This window comes from Mycteria americana, chromosome 4 (genome assembly GCF_035582795.1).
Source record: "Mycteria americana isolate JAX WOST 10 ecotype Jacksonville Zoo and Gardens chromosome 4, USCA_MyAme_1.0, whole genome shotgun sequence".
Taxonomy (NCBI): Eukaryota; Metazoa; Chordata; class Aves; order Ciconiiformes; family Ciconiidae; genus Mycteria; species Mycteria americana.
This window is the reverse complement of record NC_134368.1, coordinates 63,346,447-63,369,688: the sequence shown is the minus strand read 5'-3', so window position 1 is coordinate 63,369,688 and position 23,242 is coordinate 63,346,447. Positions and strand designations below refer to the sequence as shown.

At 44.3% G+C, this 23,242-nt stretch overlaps 1 protein-coding gene across 1 annotated transcript in view; it reads left to right on the top strand.

Annotated features, from left to right (window-relative positions):
• The window catches only part of ADGRL3 (adhesion G protein-coupled receptor L3), a 516,043-nt gene that overhangs the window by 435,560 nt on the left and 57,241 nt on the right, over positions 1–23,242 (top strand). Inside the window, exons 12-15 of the mRNA XM_075500809.1 lie at positions 9,314–9,497; positions 10,310–10,432; positions 12,427–12,635; positions 13,330–13,506. Coding sequence (XP_075356924.1) covers positions 9,314–9,497; positions 10,310–10,432; positions 12,427–12,635; positions 13,330–13,506 — 693 coding nt within the window. The remainder of the gene's footprint in view (positions 1–9,313; positions 9,498–10,309; positions 10,433–12,426; positions 12,636–13,329; positions 13,507–23,242) is intronic.

The following is a 23,242-nucleotide window of genomic DNA, read 5'->3' as shown; positions in this document are numbered from 1 at the left end:
TGTGAAATTCCATGCTGCGTTTGGGATGCAGATCTCGGAAGACAAAAACTTCACAGGGTTTCCATTCTTTTTGGTTTTTTTATTTTTTAAAGCCGGTCTCGGTGGCTTCAAAGCTGGAGGCTGGTGAAGACAATAGATAGGCTCAGTGGCAGCTTTGTGGGAAGGGTAGAAGGAGGCAGCAGAGCATTGCTTTTGCAGTGTTTTCCTGGTCTAATGGTGTTTGCTGCTCTGGTTCCTGCCATCTTCTGGGCTGTCCTATAAATCAGCTTGCCCTGTTTTGTAATTCTGGGCTTGTGTGTACAGCAAATGGCAAGGATTATGGAGGTGCCATCTGCTCTGTGAAGATCACAAGAGCTTCTGGGTTCAGGTGTCATCAGAGCCACCAATGAAGCCGGTGCTGAGCTGCTGGCAGGTTCCGGGTAGCAGACAGTGGCAGGTGGTTGCAGTCAGAGTTGTCCTTCTGGTTCTCCTGGAAGTTTTCTGAACACTTCACACTTGTAATGGGGGCTGTTTGAATTGCTGTACTAAGCAAAAAATGAAAGGCTTTCCTCAGAGGATTCAAGGCATTAAGTTTAGAGCTGAGTAGAAGAGACTTTTTTTTTCCTTTGCTAACCTAGTAGCTCTCAGCAGATAAAAGGTGCATCTGGGACTTAGACAGTACTATTTAAAGTGGATTAATTCTGTTTGTCCCACTTCTCTCTTTCTTGCATGACTGGTCCCAACTTCCGTGAAGACTTAACTAAAGAAACTTGTAGCTCTGAGAGGGAGCGTAAGTTGAATTATGCTGCATTTACTTGTGTTCTTGTTGTGCCTGTGACAAGAAAGACTCTAACCTCCATTTATATAGAAAGGGGCAAATTAATGAGGATTTTCAAGTTCCTTGTTTGGTCACTTAATTGGCTGTATGACAAAGAGCTCTGCAGTGCATGTCAAACAACTTTCAGAGTCCTCTAATGATTTGTGCGTTGCTCGACTCCTGATGCTATTCTGCGTGGCGTGTCAGGCGAGGTACCGTTGTTAAAGTGGCTGGAATAAATTGACTACCAGTGTGCATACAATGTCGTATATTAACTATAGCTACAGGGAGTACTTTTAGCAGCTCTTTCAAGAAATCGAGATGTTTGCCCATCAGCATCAAAGTGCCCCAAACTTTCATTTAATATAATTAAAAGGACATCTGAAAGAAGTGTGACTCGCAGCAGGGTTCTGCGGTTTGGTAGCCCTTTGTTAAAACTCTGTGAACTTAATATACTTCACAGCTTGAGAAACCTGCACTGGATTTGCGTCAGCGAGAGCAAAACTAGAAATCCCCACCCTGCATTTCTGCTGCGGTGAGCCCATTGTTAGGGGTGAGGAAGATCAAAGCAGCAGCCTTGGGTTTGTCACCGGACTCTGAAATTCTTCACATAAATATTAAAAAGGAAGATGACTGCATATTCCTCTGTCTACAACTGAGTTACACCTATGGTTATGTGCCCCCATGTAACATAGCAAAACTGAGAAAAAAAATCTAGCGTTTTCTGTGTTGCTATGTGCTTACTCTCTGCTTTAGGCTGTGTCAGTCCTGAAATCTGGTGGCACTGGTAAAAAGTCTCAGTATAAATTGCTGTAGAGATCAGTGGGAGATGGTCCCTTTGATTTGGACCGTTGGAGGAAAGGGTAAGTCTCAGGGACTCCCTAGGAGTTCCCTTGAAGGTATGGATATTCTGTCAAAGAGGCATTTCTTGTTTGCAAGCCATTTTCCTTTCTTGCTACAGCTTTGCTCACTTCCCCAGTGTAATTACTCTAGCAGTTGCTTGTATAGTCTCAAATCCTGAACAGTAGGGCAGCAAATACAGATGATTCATAAATGCAGTTCTCAGCTTATTCTGCAGGGAAGATCTCATTAGGTGAAATAGATCGTATGTTATTTCCCTCTTCCCGATCAATTCCTTTTATTTCAGTCCTACAGATACCTTCTGACCTTAAAACATTCTTCCTCGTATACTAAGCAAAGCAAAACCATAACCTGTAATTTGTAATCTTCTTCTGTTTCTCAGAGCTCCTATTTTTTTGTGTGTGCTCCCATTAGGAGATTATTGGTAGTTCAAGGCCAAGATTGCAAACCTTGCATGCCTAGTGCAAGACCATTAATTCCGTAGTTAAGGAATTTGGTGGATGGCCTAATTTTAATAAAGGTCAGTGCCTTTCTTCTCACTGCAGTGAGTTCTCAGCGCTGCTGAAATTCAGGCCATTTCTGAGTCAGTACAATTCCTGTAGCCACAGCATAAATATTTGCTGTAGAGTTGAAAAGAGAAGGTCGCATGCTCTTTCTTGAGAGCCTTTGCTCACAATCTATGGAGCAATTTTAGAAATTCCTCTGCAAGGTCGGGGAAAGATCTCCTCTTGCCTTTGCCATGAGTAGTAGGTTTTGGCTCAGTTCACCAAAACTGATACCATCAGTTGCCAATCACCACTCTGGTACTAGATGTAGGCTAGTGTTTCTGGCTTAGTTTTGAAGGCAGAAGTGGAGATTAGCAGTAGATATGCTAATGATTTATTTATTTTTAAGCACTCGTTGTGCTTCAGCTAAGTTCAATCTAAATATGTGTTTGTCCGTTTCATTGAATATTGTAATTGTTTTGTGATGATGTTATTGCTTTGTAAAAAGCCTTAGACAGTGGCTGGGCTTCCCTGTAAGAAATTGTCTCCAGTGTGCTTGCTTATGCTTTGACCAGAGACAAATTGTAATTTGGAATTAAAAGAATAAATGACAAGACAAAAGACCATCCGAGGGTGAAGAGCTTTGTCAGACAGATTTGAAATAACTTCTCAGCTAAGAAGTAGGATTTAATGCCATCATTTAGCCAAAATGACATTTTCCTTGCTTAGGAAGCTGAAGAAATGACATGTGCATCTATTTTTGACCTGAAGTCCCACAGAGCAGATGACTGTTCCAGTTTGATTGGCGATCCCTGTGTAGTGGGATCAGGGTGCCATTCATTTGCCACTCTAAAAAGACACGTCGCTTCCTGAGCTGGTCCCTTTCAATGCAGTAACCTTGCCAGAAGCGGCTCCTTGCATGCCCAGATCCATGCTTTCATGCTGGTCCTCTTCTCCAAAGGGCCCATTCTGGCTGCACCAGGTACATTCACAGTTAATGGGAGTTTCTCTTGTACTGGTGCTTTTTCTGGCCAGAGGCAAGAATCGCACAGCTTCCAGCAGAACTTGCCATCAATGGCATTGATTGTGCCTTTAACTCAATTAGTTTGGAGGCTTGCAAATATTGATAGCTTAAGAAAAGGTTTTGTTTTAGCACTGGGTATTTCATATGAATACAGAGCAAAACCAGCTGTTCTTGAGCAAGGAAGCAAGTAAGCTTACTTAAGGTACCACCGTGTTCCAGTAGGAAAAAGGAAAAAAGAGCATAACATTGTGATAATTGAACCATATCCACATTTCAGTGCATCTGCTCTCTGACAGGTTTTTCATTTTCACTGTGCACTGTCGACCTGAAAGGGTTTTCGTGCTTTTTTTCTCTGCTGATTTACCATAAAACCTCAAGCTGCTATTAAAAAGTGGGCTAGTAATGTTTTTGCATGCTTTGAATAAAGATGATGATGCACTGGTTTTGGAGCAGTACCTGGAGACCTCAGGCAGGACCACAACCTCAGACTGTAAACACAGCCTGGGGCTGTGTCTGTGTGATTGCACTCTACAGTCTTAGTGCTGCTGTTCTCAGAAAGGGTGAGCAAACCTTTTTTGATGAAGCTGTGCCAGCAAACACCTTTGGTACAGGGGTAGCTGTACAAGCACTGCTTCTTTCATGCACCAGCCATGATTTTAGTCTACTAATGCAAAGCACAGCCTTGTTGCTGTATCTCCTTCTATCCTAATTTTTGAAAGTGCATTGCATGACATATTCCTGTGAGATCAAGGAAGACAACTGTTAGCAGTATGAGACAGGGCTTTAAAAGTTATAAAATTCAGATATTTTAATTAGAGATGTCATTGCAAAAGTGGTGCTTTACTGCCCTGTGCCACTGTCCTCATTCTCCCAAAGCTGCTATAGGAGGTAAGATCTTGATGTAGGTTCCATGCAAAATAATGTATACAGTGTGTTCAGTCTCGTCTTAAGGAGGTGCTCCTTTGTGAGGAAGGACAAACTGCAAAATTACTCAGCAGAAGGATCCAACGAGTATTCCCTGTAGGGCCTGCTAGTATTCACGTGCCATGAAGCAGTATTTTCTCCAGTCGTAAGTTTGTTGGGGTTTTTGTTCTTCCATCAGCTGCTCAGTGAGAGGCCAAAATGAACAATAAAGGTTTAGAGAGGTCCTAACTCTAGGAGAGCTGCTGGTTTTCTAAGGTTAGGGTTGCTGTGCTTAAGCACCATAGCACAATGCAGTCTAGTCCCACATTTGGTAGTGAGATGAGCAAGTCTGACATCTCAGGGATTTCCAGTGTTGACTCCCAATTAAAGACAGATTTTACATTACAGAATCTGCTTTTGTTAAAAAGCAGTGACTTGGATGTTGGTACGGTGAGAAATAAATAAATGGATGTGGTATCAGTGGATATATACTCCCCTCCTAGGTTTAAACTGTGTGTCACATAGCCAGAAATTCTCACCAGACATTTCTAGAGGGGGACAAGATAAAAATAAATGAACAAGCAAAATTCAGTTTTACGGAATGAAGCAGCTGTCACAAAGGAAATCAATGGGATATGTACGATGGGCCTTTTAGTAATGTATAATTACTGTAATACTCCTAATTAGTTGCCTTTTGACAATACATCTTTTAATATCAATTTGTAAGTGTCTTGGAAGGAAGGTTTACATTTTGTTTCTGTTTTGTAACCTCAGGACAAAATCAAGAAACCATGAGCATATGCCCTTATTTGGGGAAAAAAATCTCCCTCTGTTAATAATTGTTATTAAATAAATGTAAATAAATAAATGTTAATAAATTATTAACATTTATTTACATTGAATGTACACTCTGTGGTGCTATATAACTGCATAATGAAAGGGATGACCATCATGAGATTTGTCTTCTGTGCTTGGCATGTTCTTGCTCTTCTCTCAACGTCCAATTGTAGCCACTGCTGGAGTCATGAAACGTCCACTGAGTCTAATATTCTCTGACCCAGGTTGGTTGCTCTTTATGGGCTTGTATTTAGGGGGTTTAGCTTTGCATTTATAGGTACCCTGACATCACAGGCAGCATGCAGCTACATCTGCATATCTCAGGATAGAAAGGCAGGTGGAAAGTCTTCCTTCTTGGCTCCCTTCTGCCATGCCCTTCTTCCCTCGTTTGATCTTAGGCTACAAACAAGCAAGCTATGTCTGGTGAAAGCTTTCCCTTAATGTCATTTGAGTTACTTTTGTCCTTCTCCCTGGGCATACGTGTGCTTGTGCTGTCTATTCATTAAGCCCCAGCAACCATGGCATTGGTTTGATATCATGCTGTGGGTGATGTTGAGGTACGTTTGGGCTCCAAGCCCCACGTTTTTATTTCGCATGAGGTTCACAAGGGTGCTTTGGAAATCGTTCGCCCAGTTGAGCTGCATTTGGAAGAGGGATCAGGCAGGGGAAGAGAAGAAAACCACAGCAGAGGAAGTCCTTTAGCTTGGGAAGCAAGGACAGGGTCTTCAGTGAGGTAGACATGCAACATCCATTAATAGGCGTTGGGTTCTTTAGGGATAGGATTAATCTCATGTGACTTTGGCCACCTAAATGGGGATAATGCTTGCTGTAGTTCTTTCTGCTTTCAGTGAGGAGAGAAACTAGAGAGCATCTGGGCTCCTGACTTGGCTGCATGTTAAATTCTTGAAGTGAGGTGGGATGAAACCAGGTCAGAACTTTCATAGCTCCTTCTGAAAGTCCCCACCTTTATCAGGATCACCAGGGATCTCAGGTAAAACCTATCACACCATCGGCTCCCAGGCACACCTATCCCATGCCTTCTTCATTTCGAAGGTCCTCCATCAGGGCTAACCCTCCTTCCGCTGGTCACTGAGAGGCTTTCCTGGAAGCTTGGCACTACTGCTTCTTCTATGTTGGAGCTTCATCAGACCACAAAGTCATTGGAGCAGGTGCCAAACGCACCTAAACCATGATAGCTTGGCTTAAATGCAAAGACACAGGCCAATCCTTGTCCCGTGTGCCTGCCTTCCCACAGTTCCCGCTCCCCAGCCCAACTTTTCCCAGTTGGCGTCTCTGCCTCAAGAGACACTGTTGCTTTAACAGCTGTTTTGTTTCATTTAAACACCTACCTCAGCTCCTGTCCAAAATGCAAACATTTCATTAGCACCTCATCTCCTTGGCTTCAGTCCGCAGCACTCAGCCATAATTAAGTGCTGCACTCAGAAATATAATGTGGGGAAGACTTGATTAGTGTACTGAGACAGGTGAGACGAGTGACCCTCTGGGAAAAGCTATGGACTAAATTCATCTTGGTTGTAATGCCAATGAAGACAGTCTACCAGCTTTGTTCAGATACGTGCTAAGGACCTGACCCAAAGTCCTTGGAAATCTTTCTGGAGCTTTTACATCAGATCCTAGATCCAAACTGAAGTGGCTGGTTTCAAGTTAGTCACTTCAAGAGGATGGATGCTCATTAGCACTGCATCCATTGGGTGGGGAGTACACATTGTGTGGGAAGTGACACATGAGGCCTGATTGGTGTTCCCACTCAAACTTTGCGTGCACACATGCACACACATTTTTAAAAAAATAAAAAATAAAAAATGCATTAGGTAAAATAATTTTTTGGGGAAAAATCTTTGCAGCAGATGTTTCACTGTAACACAAACATTTCATCATCTGTTTCATGTTTTGACAAATAGGCATTACCTTTCCCTCCAGAGCCAGGAGCTGGATCTGCTGCAAAGACTCTTTCCACCATTCAGATATTGATAAAAGTATCCAGAATGTTGTTTTAGCAGAGATTTAAAGACACCATTAGTAGCTGAGCTAAATGGAAGTAAGGCAAACTTTAGTCTGTGTAATAACATTGGAAGGGGAGAAAAAATCCTCATTTTCTGCTTTCCGTGAATAAAAGATCTTGGCAAGAAAACACCATGTTGTGTAGAACCTGCACAGCAAAATAGACAAGCTTTTTGGTCACTGGAAAAGAATACTACCTCCTTTTTGCCTGTAAAGAGATGAGCTACCAAAGTAAACTACAGAATTTTATTAAAAGCTACAGAGATCAGTCTTCCAGATTTTAAAACACCAAAAAAACCCCCCTTAAATGCTATGGATTTTTAGTATTTCTTCTTGACTATTAAAGTCAAACAGCTTTTCATGTGCACATATTAAATGTGTTAAGATGAATTTTATACTATTTAGGAAAATCAGTTTAATAATCAGTTTAAGAAATTGATTTATGGTTAAGTTCCACTTAACAGCAAATGAGAAAGGGATTCCAGTCCTGGATTGTAAAGGCTTGACAGCAAAAAGATTTTTGCAGGAGCACTAGAGGACAAGATTTTCCACCATTTCAGTTTGCTTCAGTGATTGAAGCTTTGGGAAACCAAGCTGTGAGGCTCAGGAGAAATGTTGTCTTTTAATCAAGGGACCAGGGCAGTAGCTGCCAGGGAGATCTGTTTAAGGTACAGGAGAGGTTTGGCAGAAGAACAAATGAGTTAATTGATCATTAATAAATGTAGGTTGGAGAGTAGGAGCTTTGTACTATCAGAGGAACCTGATTCTGGCTCAGTCTTCCAATAGGAACCATGGTGGTATGAGAAACCTTCCAAACTCAAGGATATTAAGGACGAAGATGCATATGGCAATGTCTCAGTGAAATGTCTTTGCTGGGATTAAAAGCATCAACAGTGGCAGGTTTAGCTGTCTTTGCTTCTCCTTGAACCTTGCTGTAATTGAATTTTTTTGAAGGTCACCTGGATATAGCAATAAAATCAAATTCTGGTTTGATGTGATTATATTCTCCCATTGCACATTTGTATCTGACCATGACTGGTGAGTGAGTCAGGATGCCCCACACTCTCTGTGCCATGTGTTGCCGTTATAACACTCCTCCTGAGGGCTCTGCTGGAGAATGGCCCATGCCATATCTTCTTTTCACATGTCACGTTGTACAGGTGGGTTTAGAAACACTGTCAGGAGTAAATACTGAAGTATTTCCATGAAAGTGAGTCCATGGGGCATCCTTTAGGCTTGCAATATGTTGAAATCCCATGGGACTGTCCTTGCCTTGCAGAACAGAGGTGTGGGTTTGATGCCTACGCATTCAGCGTACAGAAAATTATTAAGAACAGCAACTTCATCTCAAACAGAAGGTTGGTTTCTGCAATCAGCATTAGCTGGCAGTGGAGGTGGTTTTTTTGTGGGGCAGGCCTACCTGGTGGCTAGACACTAACCAGCAGAAGAAAGCATGATCAAAGTACCTTTTTTTTTCCTTTTCCTCTGCACAATCAGTTCTTCCAAATGGTACAGCTGGTCTCATTAAAAAATGTTAGCTGGAAGGTAGTTGAGTCAGCTCTGGTTAGTAACTAAGCAGGGGTTTTAGGTTGAGCAAAACCTTCGTGTTGGGTAGGCTCTACTGCTGTAATTTTGCGATCATGAGGCCAGGGTGGTTTCATGTGATCCTGGATGCGCATCCAGATTAACCTGTGGGAAGTTCTCCATGGGAGAGCTCTTTGTGCATGGCAGCCCAGGGCAGAAGGTACACCACAGGAGGGACTGAAGTTGCTGCCACAAGGCTGACTCCTTCCTGAATGGAGCAATTTGCAATGTAGTGTCTTAACTAAATCTCTACGGGCACCTGCTGCTTCTCTGGCGTAACTTAACTATCCCTGTGTCTTTATGACTGCCTGCCAGAGATTGTGTGGTGGGAAATGCTCTAAGGAGCATAGCCCCCACAGATACTAAATACCTTCTTTGGGTACCCCAGCCCTACTCTTGGATTCTGGTGCTGTGGTGCTGCAAGTAGCAGCAACCTGCTTCACAGATGGGTTTTGAAATCTATTTTCCTGCATGTTTCCTTAATGATTTCCTCCCCTCCCCTCCGCGCCCCCCCCCCCCCCCCCCCAATTCCTTCTTACCGGAGCTGCTGATCACAGCAGCAGAAAAATGCTCTTCCCAGCCTGCATTTAGAATAAAATCAACATTTCCTCCCTCTCCCATCTGATGGGATAAATGATGCCTAGATCCACTGCAGGCTGCCCCAATGGGTAGGGAAATGAGATTCTGTCCTCTCCCTATAAACTAACGTGTGTGAAGGATGGGATTGAGCATATGTCAGAGGTCTTGATGGTGCTTTATGTTCGCTAGAGCCCTTTCTCACTCGATCCCTCTCCCTTACAGGCCATGGTGGAGACGGTGAACAACCTCCTGCAGCCACAGGCTCTGAATGCGTGGAGGGACCTGAACGCAAGTGAACAGCAGCGCGCAGCCACCAAGTTACTTGACACTGTGGAGGACAGTGCCTTCGTGCTGGCTGATAACCTGCTGAAGACAGACATCGTCCGGGAAAACACTGACAACATCCGTAAGGGACAAATCCCATAAATACCGAGAGCAGCCGGAGGGAGAGTAAAGGCTGGGAAACCTGGCTTCGGTCTTGGCCCCTAGATTAACTGGAGAGCAATTTGTTAGATATGTCTTGGCCCTTTGTCTGAAGGACTTAGAAGTCTTCCCAAAAGAGCCTAAAGGAATAAGGCAGCTCTCTACCCTTGAAATCCCATGGAAAATGAGCACCTAACCTGCCTTTATTACTCTCGGCTTTGAGGGCAAAATCTGTGCTAGAGCAAAGAGAGCACTGCTTCACAGGGAGATTGTTCATCGTAATGCAATTGTGTTTCATTTCTACAAATTTGTGTCTTTATTTGCCTGATTGCTGATTTTAATTAAAAAAAAAAGCATGATGGAAAGCACCAGCACTCCCACTGTGCATATGTAAAATAAGAACAACTCTTCTATTTCTATGAATACAGATCCTGAGTACTGATAACGTTTACAGAAAGTACCAATCGCCAGTGGCAAAAACCTAGCATTTTCAGATTTTCATTTTAACCATTGTCCTTAATATCCTGAGGTTCTTGTTTACAAGAACTGGTTGTCTTTTGTCTTCCACAGAGAGTAAAATTTATTTGCCTTTTTTCTTTTTTAATTAAATTTAAAACTTCTTCAGGGCAAAGATTTAAAAAGAAATAGGAGCCCAAACAGAGTCTAGCATGAAACATTGTAAGTTGATTCCTCTGCTCTCAGATGGTCTGGAACACCATTTTGCAGCTTTGAAGTATCATGTCGAAGATTATTTCAGTAGAGATTTTTCTTAGTGTCAGTCTCTCTTGCAAACAGAGCTGGAAGTTGCGAGACTAAGCACAGATGGGAATCTGGAAGATCTGAAGTTTCCCCAGAACATGGGCCACGGAAGCGCCATTCAGCTGTCAGCAAATACCTTGAAACAAAATGGTCGAAACGGTAGGTCCAGCACCTCTGGCTACACGGCCTCATGAATCAGTCACGCTTTAGGCATTGTTTTGCGTTTAACCAGTTGTAAGTATAGTATTAATCACTATGTTAATATTTAAATTAACAGTAGCATCAGTTTCTCATGCCCTTGCCTGCAAGCTAAGTTGTCTGACTGGGAATGTATTATATTGCTAAGTGACGCACAGCCTTCAAAAGTATTATGTGCTGGTAAAAATGCATCAGATCCTTAAATGGTGTGGCTGTTGGGGCACAGCGCTGAGTCCAGAGAAGTGCTTTTAACTGCTGTCGTCTGCAGTAGGAGGCTTCAGATGGGGTAAGAGGCTTGTTTGAGTAAACTACTTCACAGTGGGGCACTGTACAAATATCTGAAAAGGGAGAGGGAAGTAACAATAGTAGCAAATATTAATAATGAGCCAACATGGCAGAAAAGGTTGATTAACTGTTATAAGTCTAAATCTTCAGTGCCTTTCTCTCTGAAGCTTATGAACCTCCTGATATAGCATAAATTAAAGATGATTTTATATGTGAATGGTCTTCAGGCTGCCAAGCCATTTATTACCAGACCAGGAATTTGAGCAGACACATTTGTTGATCTCTACAGCCCTGCTATAGACTGACTTCAAACTCCCAGGTTTTCTACTAATGGGCCTAATATGCTCCTATTTCTGAGTTCCTTTAAAATTTAACCTATGTGCAGGGGGAAAGCACTCTAGCATGGGCTTTGATCACTGCAGGCAAAACATGGAGTGATAGGGCAGTATTACAGCCGGACCAGATGCGTTAAAACTGCCAAAAATTTCTGACAACTGTTGAGAGAAAAGTTTGGTCTGGTGGTTCAGAAAGCAAGTTTTGCCACTGCCTTCCTTGACAGGGTTTAGTACCTTTGCATGTAGGATTTGAAGGAAAGTATTTCTTTTAGAGACCAGTGGGGGAGGAGTTTCACTCCCCTAGCAGGGTTTGGAGATTTGTAGGGAAAGAGAAACTGTGTTGGCAGCAAGGAACGGGAATTCTGTATTTCTAAGCATGGTATCACTGGAGTTCTGGTCAAATCAGGAGAGCCCCATCAATTTGCACCACCTTGGCACCCGCCCGGAGGTTACCAGAGAACTAGAAATAAAATTATCGTAGAAGGATTTAGATTGGGAGGGACCTTTGGAGTCATCAGTGCTTCACCTTCCTCGGAAGCTGGGGTGATTCCTATAGAAACAAAAAAATACCTCCCCACAACTAATACATATAAGGCAAACTAATCACATTCAATTCTTATTTATAGCCTGTGAAATAATGTGCAAAACAGAAGGCAAATTGAATGGTTTCAGTTAAAAACAGTTGGCTGGTAGCCTGGGTTTTCTGCAGCCTCCCTAATGGTGGTTTTTTGTGGAAGAGGGGATATCTGATTGGCGAATTAAGAAAAGAAATATATTTTTAATAAAATTTCTGCAATTTTGTTTTGCCCTTCATGTGAGATTAGAATTGTGTAGGAAAGTTCTGGATTCCTTCTCCCAGATTTGTCCCCACACTTTTCTGAGGTAGTCTTAATTTATTAATGGACTAAATTATAGTTTTATACTGCATCTGTGCGACAGGCCAGAACGAACATGTTTCCCAAGCGTAGCCTGGAGAATAAGGTGTTATGTCAGGTGGGAAATGGGCCACCTGGCCTCTTTCCTCTGGAGCCAGTTACACCCACAGACACCAAAAATAAGCCCACTTTCTCTGTCTGTCTTCTGCCAATTAGTTTGCTTATAAAAGTTTGTTTTGAGAGAAGCAGCTCTGCCCTTCTTATCCATGGACCACTTGTTGCACCTTGTGGTGCTCTTTAGGATTGGCAGGAGGAGGTGAGTTTTCATATGCCACATCTTGGTCCTTTCACATTTTCTCAGAGAAGTTTTAAAGTTGGTTCAGAGAAGGGATTTGTCATTAAACAAAAAAAAAAATCCAGTGCGCTGACCTGGATATCTAACCTCTTACTGCTCTTCTAGGTGAAATCAGGGTGGCTTTTGTGCTGTACCACAACCTGGGCACCTATCTCTCCACGGAGAATGCCAGCATGAAGTTGGGAACAGAAGCAATGTCAACTAATCACTCCGTCATTGTCAACTCCCCTGTCATCACGGCAGCAATAAACAAAGAGTTCAGCAATAAGGTTTACCTAGCTGATCCTGTGGTGTTTACTGTCAAGCACATCAAGGTGAGTGAGTTTGAAAAGCACTTCTTTTTTTTTTTTTTTCAATTTCTAAAACAAAGTGATGCAAAAGTTGGCTGATGTGAGGCCCCCAGCAGTCCTTGATTAGATTTTGAATTATACATTTGTTCCTTTGCACTTTGTGTTATTTATGGAGAATGTCTCTTTTACATTGCATTAATAAAAGTAAAGAAAGAGTCTCCTTTGAGCTGATGCCCATTGCTCAGTTGCTGACACACGTCATTCTGTAATTAAAAACTACCAATATATTAGAATAGACCATAATATTATTTTATCATGGTGGCAGGGGATATTAGAGGAAAGTGGAATTACAGTGAAAGAGGACAGCTAGTCCTCCTGTTAGCCAAGCACAGTCATTGCAAAAGTTGATTGCTTAAAGCAATTAATTTCTCTACTCTGCAATGCAAATGAAGCAATCTGATTTTGAGGAGCTGGATTTAGTCTTTGGCTGAAATTAATCAAGAACAAAGAACTAAGTTTGCATTAGCAAAGAGAGCAGCAACAATCTAACTTTCTCTGGTATTGGCAAGTAATACTTGATGTATAAACCACTGCTGATTGTTTATCCAAAATTAAAAGGGTGAGAGTTACAAAATACCTCTGGAAAAAAAAATTAGTGCATTTAGAAATCTCTGAAACCCTATAATTTTTATTGCATTTACTAATTTTTTTCCTGCAGCAGTCAGAAGAAAATTTCAATCCAAACTGTTCGTTCTGGAGCTATACAAAGCGTACAATGACAGGGTATTGGTCCACCCAGGGATGTCGCCTCCTGACAACTAACAAGACGCACACCACATGCTCTTGCAATCACCTAACCAACTTTGCAGTCCTGATGGCACACGTGGAAGTTAAGGTAGGCATTGCAGATTCACAGGCTGTGAATGCACTGGGCAGGAAAAGTGGCCAATGGAACACCATTTTGTTACTGCAAATGGAGCTGAGCAGAAAAATTGCTGTGTGACAGTAACTCCAATGGTAGAAACCATCTGGTGTAAATCTTCCTTCTGCTGTATGGTGAAACAGGAGATAGTCACACCAATGCAAAGCCTGTCTTGAGCTCCTGGCATGGGCAGCTCTGAGCTGAGGATGACGAGTGAGCAGAATTAGCTGTTGCCACATCCTTTGCTTACTGGTGCAGAACATCTCCTGGCTGGGTCCTTGCTCGTGGGATCCTCACTATGCCACCAGAGAGTAGCGAGCACCCTGGGTGGTGGGACAGAGGCATGCAGAGCCTGCCTCATGGGGTGGAAGTTGTGTGTCCTGCTTGCAGCAGCTGCAGATAAGCTGCCGCACATGTTTGTGTGAGGTGCATGTGTGGAGCCAAAAGTATTTTCCAGCTTCCAACTAGGGGAAAAAGATACTTCCTCTGCATCTCGCTATATGACAGTGAGCTACACATAAAAGGAAAGATCCTTATACCATCCTGCATAGACTGTACATCTACCCAGGGCCAGTACATGATCAGCTAGTTCCCTTGCCTGCATTTAGATCCATGGTGTAATTCTGGCTTCCCAGATGACTATCCCACTGGAGCTAAAGAAGTTACGCCTGAAAGTAGATGTTCCCCATGGTAGCAGTGGCTTGGGGAGTGAAGTGCACATTTGGGATTTTATTCAAGAACACGAGAATGGTTGAGATGGTCCTCCATTTCCTGAGCTGTCTTGGCTGTCTTTGGTTGAGAACAGTCTCAGCTGCTATAGAAAGAAGAGGAGAAAGCCCTGATGCCCCAAAAATTTTGGCCTAATGATTTTCTGCGTTGCGGTGTCTCCATTTCATGTGCCTGGCACTGCAGCAGAATCCACAGCTCTGAGCTAGATACAGATCTGGCATCTTCCATTCAGGCAGTACATTTCAGAGCCACTTCCATGGCTGTATAACCACAAAAGCTATTACGGTTTTAAAAGGCCTTTTCTCAAGTAGTCTTCCAGTGTCACTCCTTTGTATATTTTTCTTTCACTTGATAATCTGAAGAGGAATGTGAAGAGCCACAATAAAAATATATATTAAAGCACTGTCATGCATGACCAAAGCTCTGCAAAAAAAGAAATAGGAGCCTGGCAGCACATTTGCCACAACAGCTGGGTCCAGCTGAGAGGGGCAGGATAGGTCTGCTGCTGCTGCTGCTGCTGCAGGATGACATATCCATTGTATCCTGCAGGAGTCACTACCGGTCCAGGAGACATGCCATTAAATGGCTGTGGCATTATCCTGGGAGATGTCTGAAGAAATGGCCTATTCAGAGCACATGTTTACAGGTTAATGGCATTTTGCAGTCCAAGTCTGGTTTTGCCAGTTTCCTACAACTGCTTGAATTTTCAAAAGAAATGGGTGTTTGGCTCGTTATCACCTGCCTGGAGTTAACCTGAGTCACTGAAGTCAGAGGTTGCACCTGGAAAATGCAGGTAGCTTTCCACTCCACTGATGTGAATGAGGGTGTGAATGAGGGTGGTGCAGATACAGGCTAGCACCAAACAAGCCTCTTCCCAAATTGTAAGTAGGTCAGCCTTGTCTGCATGGCATTTCACCCAAACCTCATTAGACTAGTAGCACTGGTGTTATCTCATCTTGCAGAAAGAGAATGTGAGACCCTTGCTTGCCCATGCTCAGCCAACAGGTTGGAAAGAGCTACAGCTGGAAGCTTCCCGAGTGCCAAGCAGTGTGCTATTAGCCCGTAGGTGTTTCTGGGTGTTAATGAGTGCCCTCAAGACTTTCAGGTCATGTTTTATCATTTGACTGCAGCCAAAGTACCATTGCCCTTAGAGCCAAATTGGCTCTGCTTTGTTGACTCTGATGCAACCGGACAGCTTCCTGGCATGTCCACTTTAGCAATCATCCCGGTCTGAGGGTGAAGGCAGGTGCGTACCCTGCAAACATCTTCAACTCTTCCCTCCAGTTGCTCATCACTTTGCTCTTCCTGGCAGCACCATCCCGCTCTGGCCTGCTGGTGGAGCTGGCCTTGTGGCTCTTGGCAGATCTAGGAGGTGGCTTGTATGGCATTCCTTATGCTGTTGCAATCAGTTGATTTTAAAGTCTTGGCAGCAGAATACCTGCTGGTTTGGAAAGCTGGAGGTTTAAAAATAAATGGGGGTTGTTGTCATTCATTGACTCACAGTCATCTCTCATAGGCATGCTTTTGAGCCATTTTGTTGTCTCGTGTCTTGTACAAAAAGGCATGCCTTGCCTCAAAGACCTTTTAGTCTTCTTGGAGGTGGAACGATCCTTGGGGAAAGGATGTTGCGTGCTTGTGCAGGACCTCTTACAATGGTGTTCTGGCCAGTGACTAGGGTCCCTTAAGAGGACTGTCATACACACAATAATTCTGGAAGTTTTGCAACAGAAACAATTTTCCTCTGTAATTGAGATTTGTAGTTTACTGACTTCAGTTTGTCAGATTTTTGGATCCATAGGGAGCATCCTTTGGTGTAATGAGTATCCACAGCACCCTACCTAATGAGACTGAACACCAGGCATCGTGGGGAGTGGACATCGGAGTCCTGCTCCTTAATCAAAAGCCAGCGCCAATTTGACAAGTGTCACTTCTGGTCATGAATGATCTCCCTCCTTGGTAGCATGGCAAAAGAGCGTGTTCTCCAGAGGAGACCTCAGTGGCTGCTCTGCGAGTTACAGGCTGGGATTTAATTATTAGCAGAGCGTATGTGGCAAGGCGGAGCTGGAAGGTAGCACCGCTGAGGAGGTGATTGATGGCCGTCTGGCTCTCTAGCATGAAACAGCAATATGTCTTTGTCCGAAGGGGCAGAAAATGACATTGGCTGACCATGGCGGCAGGGATTTATTGGTATGCTTCAAGAACAGAAGTTGCTGGGATCAATTCCAGTCTTAATAGGACAGTAACCGATTAAGAGGAGGAGATTTTAATTTGAAGATGGTTTCTGCCTGTTAAAATTACTTGGGCCCAGAGTTTCTTATTCACCCATATATTTCAGTGGGGTAAATAACAGTGCCCAAGACCAAGATCCTGCTGTGCACATGGGCAGGGTGCATAGCTGCTGGGAAGAGTGATGGACCTGCACCCACAGGTACCCCTTCAGCTGCTGGCAAAGCCCCAGCTAGCATAGGAAGAGGACAGAAGGACCGTAATGACCTGTGAGCTGGACCTCACTGATGCATCCTCCTGGCAAGGGATAACCTTACAGATCTGCAGCATTCGTTGCCCTTTCAGACAATTTATGAGGAAAAATGAGAACCTCCCTTTGGAGAGAGGTTTTAAGACTTGGAAACAAACCACTGTATTCATCAGCTAAGAAGTTCATTTGGCCTGTGTTATGGGAAAAATATTACAGTCTCATAGATATTTTGTTAAATTATGAGATAGATTTAACATAGATGAGATCTATGTTAAATATCTATCTCTTGTTTGAATCAGTAGGATATTTGTTATGATTCTTAAATGCTATAAGAACATGGTGGGTCCCATGCCATGGGACAAAGCCCATAGTTAAATAAGCCATTCTACCTATGTAATTGCTCCAGAATTATTCAAAATTTACAAGCTGTTTTTCATATAAGCTTGTGCTTTGCATCATATTAATTATAGCAGATGCATCTTAAATGTACCATGGGAAAAATATGCAGCCAGAAAACAAGTTCAGAGCTGGTGGGAAAATAGAATTTAAAAAAACACCCAAAACAGAATAAGCAAAGGTACCTCAGGGTAGATAAATGTTGCTTATCAGTATGTAGTGAATGCTAGAGCTTACGCTTCTTTTAAAAATAAATAAATGAATAAAACAAAAGAGAAAGGAGGAGAAAAAGAAAGGTGTTTTAACTATAGCAATTAATCGGAAGCTTTCAGATGTTATTCTATACCACAAACACGTTACACTGTGCTAATTATTTGGGGAATGGAAGCGTAAGGCAAGCTAAGGAGAGAAAGGAATAAAAATATATGAAGTCTAAATGGAATGCAGTGGTCCATTGCCTAAAGCAATACAGCCATTTCGGATATAAAGAGCAAGCTGAAGTTATTGCAGTGCTGTTTTATCCATATATTAGCACTTGTGGGATTGAACAGCAGTAAATGAAAGCAGAAGTGGGTGTAGGATTGCAAAAACACCCTAACTGCAGAATTAAATTACTAAAACCGCTATGTAATGAATTTTGCAAGACAAATTGTTTTGTACCATCAAAGGGGTTAATTCTCAAAAAAAAGAGATATATTACACATTGCAAAAAGTAACTTATTCTAATATGTTATTAAATAAGAACTGTTTTACTTAAGCAGAAAAATTATTAAATGTCCTTGTCTTCAATGAGTTTTTTAAAATTTTTTGAATTTTAAAATTCAAAATACAGCAGTAATTGAGCTTGTGTTAGGAACAGAAATCTGTGACTTTGATGACTGTGACTAAGTGAATAAGGGGTTGTAAACAGCACCTTTGGTTATACCTTAGGTCAAATGTACCTATTCGGTCAAGTAATCTATGCCTACGGGGTCGATTCAGAGTTGTACCTGGTAGCAGTCCTTGAGCTTTTCGTCTAGGTGGGCAGTAAGTCGCTCCAGGGAATTCCTTGAGTTCCCCACCCTCAGTTTGACACATGTTGTTTTGGGTTGAGCCCTAGTTGTGTCTTACTGTTTTTAGTTCTGCCAGGTTGGATGTCTCGCTGGTCCTTGTCTGTGTGCTTCCCGAAGCTTTGGCCCAGATCTTCTCAGGTAGCCACTTTTGGGCATCCAACCTGAAAACATCTAGAGCCTGGATTCAGAAAGACCTACTCTGAGCCCTTGAATTTGCAGTTTCTTAACTCAGCGTTTACAGGTGTCAGAAATTTGAGCACACAGCAGCTTATTAGCCACAGCTTTCTTTCTGCCCAGTCCAATGGGTACATATTTGCTTAGCATTGCCCTTCTTGACTCTCCAATCTGCGAGCCAGGGCTAGTTGCACAGTAAGTAGTAGTTGCACAGTGGTAGGAGGCTGTCTTGGGCTTAGCAACCGTGATATGATAGAGTTCTTGATTCAGGACGAAGTAAGGAGGGGGATGACCAAACCACTACCATGGACTTCTGGAGGGCAGACTTTGGCCTGTTCAGGACACTGGTTGAGAGAGTCCCTTGGGAGACGGTCCTGAAGGGCAAAGGGGTCCAGGAAGGCTGGGCATTCTTTAAGAAGGAAGTCTTAAAGGCACAGGAGCAGGCTGTCCACATGTGCCATAAGATGAACCGGTGGGGAAGATGACCGGCCTGGCTGAACAGGGAGCTTTTGCTGGGACTCAGGAAGAAAAGGAGAGTTTACCACTTTTGGAAGAAAGGGCAGGCAACTCAAGAAGAGTACAGGGATCTCGTCAAGTCATGCAGAGAGAAGATTAGAAACACAAAAGCCCAGCTAGAACTCAATCTGGCCACTGTTGTAAGAGATAATAAAAAATGTTTTTACAAATACATTAACAACAAAAAGAAAGCCAAGGAGAATCTCCCTCCTTTACTGGATGTGAGGGGGAACATTGCCACCAAGGATGAAGAAAAGACTGAGGTACTTACTTAATGCCTTCTTTGCCTCAGTCTTTAATAGTCAGACCAGTTATCCCCAGGGTATTCAGACCCCTGAGCTGGAAGACAGGGACGGAAAGCAGAATAAACCCCCCATAATCAAGGAGGAAGCAGTTAACGACCTGCTACGCCACCTGGACGCTCACAAGTCTATGGAGCCGGAGGGGATCCACCCAAGAGTACTGAGGGAGCTGGTGGAGAAGCTTGCCAAGCCACTCTCTGTCATTTATCAGCAGTTCTGGTTAACAGGGGAGGTCCCAGACGACTGGAGGCTTGCCAATGTGACGCCCATCTACAAGAAGGGCTGGAAGGAGGATCCAGGGAACTACAGGCCTGTCAGCCTCACCTCGGTACTGGGGAAAATTATGGAGCTGTTCATCTTCAGTGCACTCAACAGGCATGTGCAGGCCAAGCAGGGGATCAGTCCCAGCCAGCATGGGGTCAGGAAAGGCAGGTCCTGCTTGACCAACCTGATCTCCTTCTGTGACCAGGTGACCCGCCTAGTGGATGAGGGAAAGGCTGTGGATGTATCTACCTGGACTTTAGTAACACCCTCAACACTGTCTCCCACTGTTGCCGCCAGCCGCCAGCTAGGGAAGCTGGCGGCTCATGGCTTAGGCGGGTGTACTCTTCACTGGGTAAAAAACTGGCTGGATGGCCGAGCCCAGAGAGTTGTGCTGAATGAAGTTTACTCCAGTTGGTGGCTGGTCACAAGTGGTGTTCCCCAGGGCTCAGTTTTGGGGCCAGTCTTGTTTAATATCTTTATCAATGATCTGCATGAGGGGATTGAGTGCACCCTCATTAAGTTTGCAGGTGACACCAAATTGGGTGGGAGTGTCAATCTGCTTGAGGGTAGGAAGGCTCTACAGAGGGACCTGGACAGGCTGGATTGATGGGCCGAGGTCAACTGTATGAGATTCAACAAGGCTAAATGCGGGGTCCTGCACTTAGGTCACAACAACCCCATGCAATGCTACAGGCTTGGGGAAGAGTGGCTGGAAAGCTGCCCAGCAGAGAAGGACCTGGGGGTGCTGGTTGACAGCCGGCTGAATATGAGCCAGCAGTGTGCCCAGGTGGCCAAGAAAGCCAATGGCATCCTGGCTTGTATCAGAAAGAGTGTGGCCAGCAGGACTAGGGAAGTGATTGTCCCCCTGTACTTGGCACTGGTGAGGCCACACCTCGAATACTGTGTTCAGTTTTGGGCCCCTCACTACAAGAAGGACATTGAGGTGCTGGAGCGAGTCCAGAGAAGGGCAACGAAGCTGGTGAAGGGTCTAGAGCAGAAGTCTTATGAGGAGCGGCTGAGGGAACTGGGGTTGTTTAGCCTGGAGAAAAGGAGGCTGAGGGGAGACCTTATTGCTCTCTACGACTACCTGAAAGGAGGTTGTAGAGAGGTGGGGGTTGGTCTCTTCTCCCAGGTAACAAGAGATAGGACGAGAGGAAATGGCCTCAAGTGACGTCAGGAGAGGTTTAGATTGGATATTAGAAAAAATTTCTTTACTGAAAGGGTTATCAAGCATTGGAACAGACTGCCCAGAGAGGTGGTGGAGTCACCATCCCTGGAGGAGTTAAAAAAACGTGTAGATGTGGCATTTCAGGACATGGTTTAGTAGGCATGGAGGTGTTGGGTTGATGGTTGGACTAGATGGTCCTAGAGGTCTTTTCCAACCTTAATGTTTCTATGATTCTATGATAAGAAACCATGCCGCAGAGCATGGGGACAGCATCACTCCGCAGGGTTTCCTGATCCTCTGTCCTAAAATGCTCAATTCAAGTAGCTGCCATTGGCAAGCACTAAGCTGTAACCTGTTTCTTGCTACCTGCTTCCTTCCTGGCTGAGAGCAGGGTGAACGTGAGGACCAAAGTGAAGGTAGTGGCCGTGGTGCGGTGGAGCCATGTCCCAGCTGTCTCCTGGCACGAGGCTGGGTAAAACCGTCAGTGCAACAGCAGAAGCTGACAATGCTGTGACCAGATTTTTTCTGGGAACTGAAATTAACAAGCTGGCAGCTTAGCTGGGTAGATGTCTACACTGAGTTTGGCACAGCCGCTGTAGCTCATTTCTCAGGTTGGAGGTGCCTTACAAGTAAGCAGAGCTGCGCCGCTTTACTAAATCCAGCCAGCATGGGAGGGCAGGACGATGGATGCAATTATTGTCCCAGGCCTCTCCTCCTCTCCACAACTGAATCTCACCTCAACTGCATCTCAGTTGCAGCAGTGTCAGTGAGTACGATGGAAACACTGGGCTCTTGCCACACACCATATCCACACTAGTGTCTGTAACACCTGGTGAGGTTAGGTCTGTACCCATTTCTCTGTGCACACCTGCCCCCATATCACTTTATTCTGGCCATGGGGATTTCTGTGGCTTGTGCCGGCTGCTGCTTCTGGCAGTCACTGGAAGGCTGTTGCATTTTGGGGAGAAGCTGGGGGGAAAGGGTTCTGCTAGGAGGCCTTCATCTTGCTGAGGAAGGCAGAGGAGGAGGAAGATGGTCTGTGTGGCCCTTGCAGAATATGAAGACAGTTTTGAGAACTAAGGCAAGGAGAGGAAAGGTGGCTAAACCACCTTGCAGGAGTGCTCAGGGATCTGAGCCTTATTTTAAATGGCCATAGTCAGAAGACAGCGATGTTGCACAGGGGCTTCAGGTGGGAATTAAGCTCTCTTTATTCATGGGTTAGGACCTGATGGTGCCCATGAAAGCATCGCCTTTGCAGAGCACAGAGGGGATACGTACCAGGTCCATGGGTGCTGTGTCTGCTGTGGAGCAGAGCTGCCTGCCTCCCTCGGTGCATCCTTGGGGAAGAGGGAGAGGATGGGTGCTAAAGCAGTGGGATCCCCCCAGCACGTATCCCTCTTGGCCACAGAGGGAGGAAAGTCCCCTTGAAACCTCTCATGCCTGCATAGCCATGGCAGGTGATGCCATTAGCCAGCCCAGATGTGCTGCAGGAGTCCTTGGGGTTTCCTCCTGGTCCATGTAGCCCAGCTGATGTTTTTCGCATATCTACAAAACCATTTGCCTCTTAAGTAGCCCTTTGCACTTAGCCACGAAGCGTTACAGCCAGGTCATAGCTGTAATCCTCTCTCAACACCAGCGATGGGGAAAAAAGGGCAGAGGGAGCCAGCACGGCCCCAGATGGCTACAAATCCAAGGAGCAGCGTCAGCAACACACAGGAGTTCAAACCTGTCCCATTTGGGTATCTGCCCAGCCCAGCACACTGCCAGCTCCCACCGGGCACCGAGTGGTCATATCTGAGCTAGTCAATGACAATGTGTTTTTATTTACTGCTTGCTTATTCCTCCACCCCCAAACATATTACTCTTTCCATTCCTGGAGGGACAGATTAGGCAAAGGAATGTGTCCTTTGCTGCTGGCAGCTCAGTTTGGCTGCTGTTTTCTTCTACTGATGTTTTTAATAAGGGAGGAAATGGCTGTTCATCTCAGGGAGAGCCATTCTGTCATAAGCTGACATTCCCTGGGATTTGTTTTTATTAGCTCAGCTCTGGTGTACAGGCGCTGCCAGAGCTGCTCATTGATTTTTCCCAGCCTGGATAATATCTAGGCTGCCTGCTCACCCTGCTGTGGTTGCTACCAGGGCTCCCATAACTCCTCCTGCACAGTTTTCCATCAGCGCTCTCCTCCTGCCGCTCTTGGCCACACCAGAGCAAAAGCAGGGCTTTATTCCAAAGCCAGGGAAATCTTCTTTCACTGGGTTTTGGGTCAGGCTCATGCCTAAATCATGAATGTAAAACATACTTAATATAGAAACCCTTTCACTGAAGTGGATTATTTTATTTCTTTCAATTACGCAGTAAGTTGTTCTTGTGCTGAAAATAATTTGCATGTCAGTTTACCTCTAAAGCTAGCGTAGCTTAGTGGTAACAAAACTCAGTGGCTCGCATGCTGGGCCATGTAGCACCGGTCTTGACAGCCATGGTGCATTTGGACAACAAGGTGTTTGATTGATGCTGTCAGGAAATTGTCCCTTGGACTCGTCTGGTATCTCCCATGGGCTCTTCCAGTTGCCCAGATCTTTGGGGAGATTATCAAGAAGCAAGAGTTGACTGTTAGCAATACACTGGTGGTTTC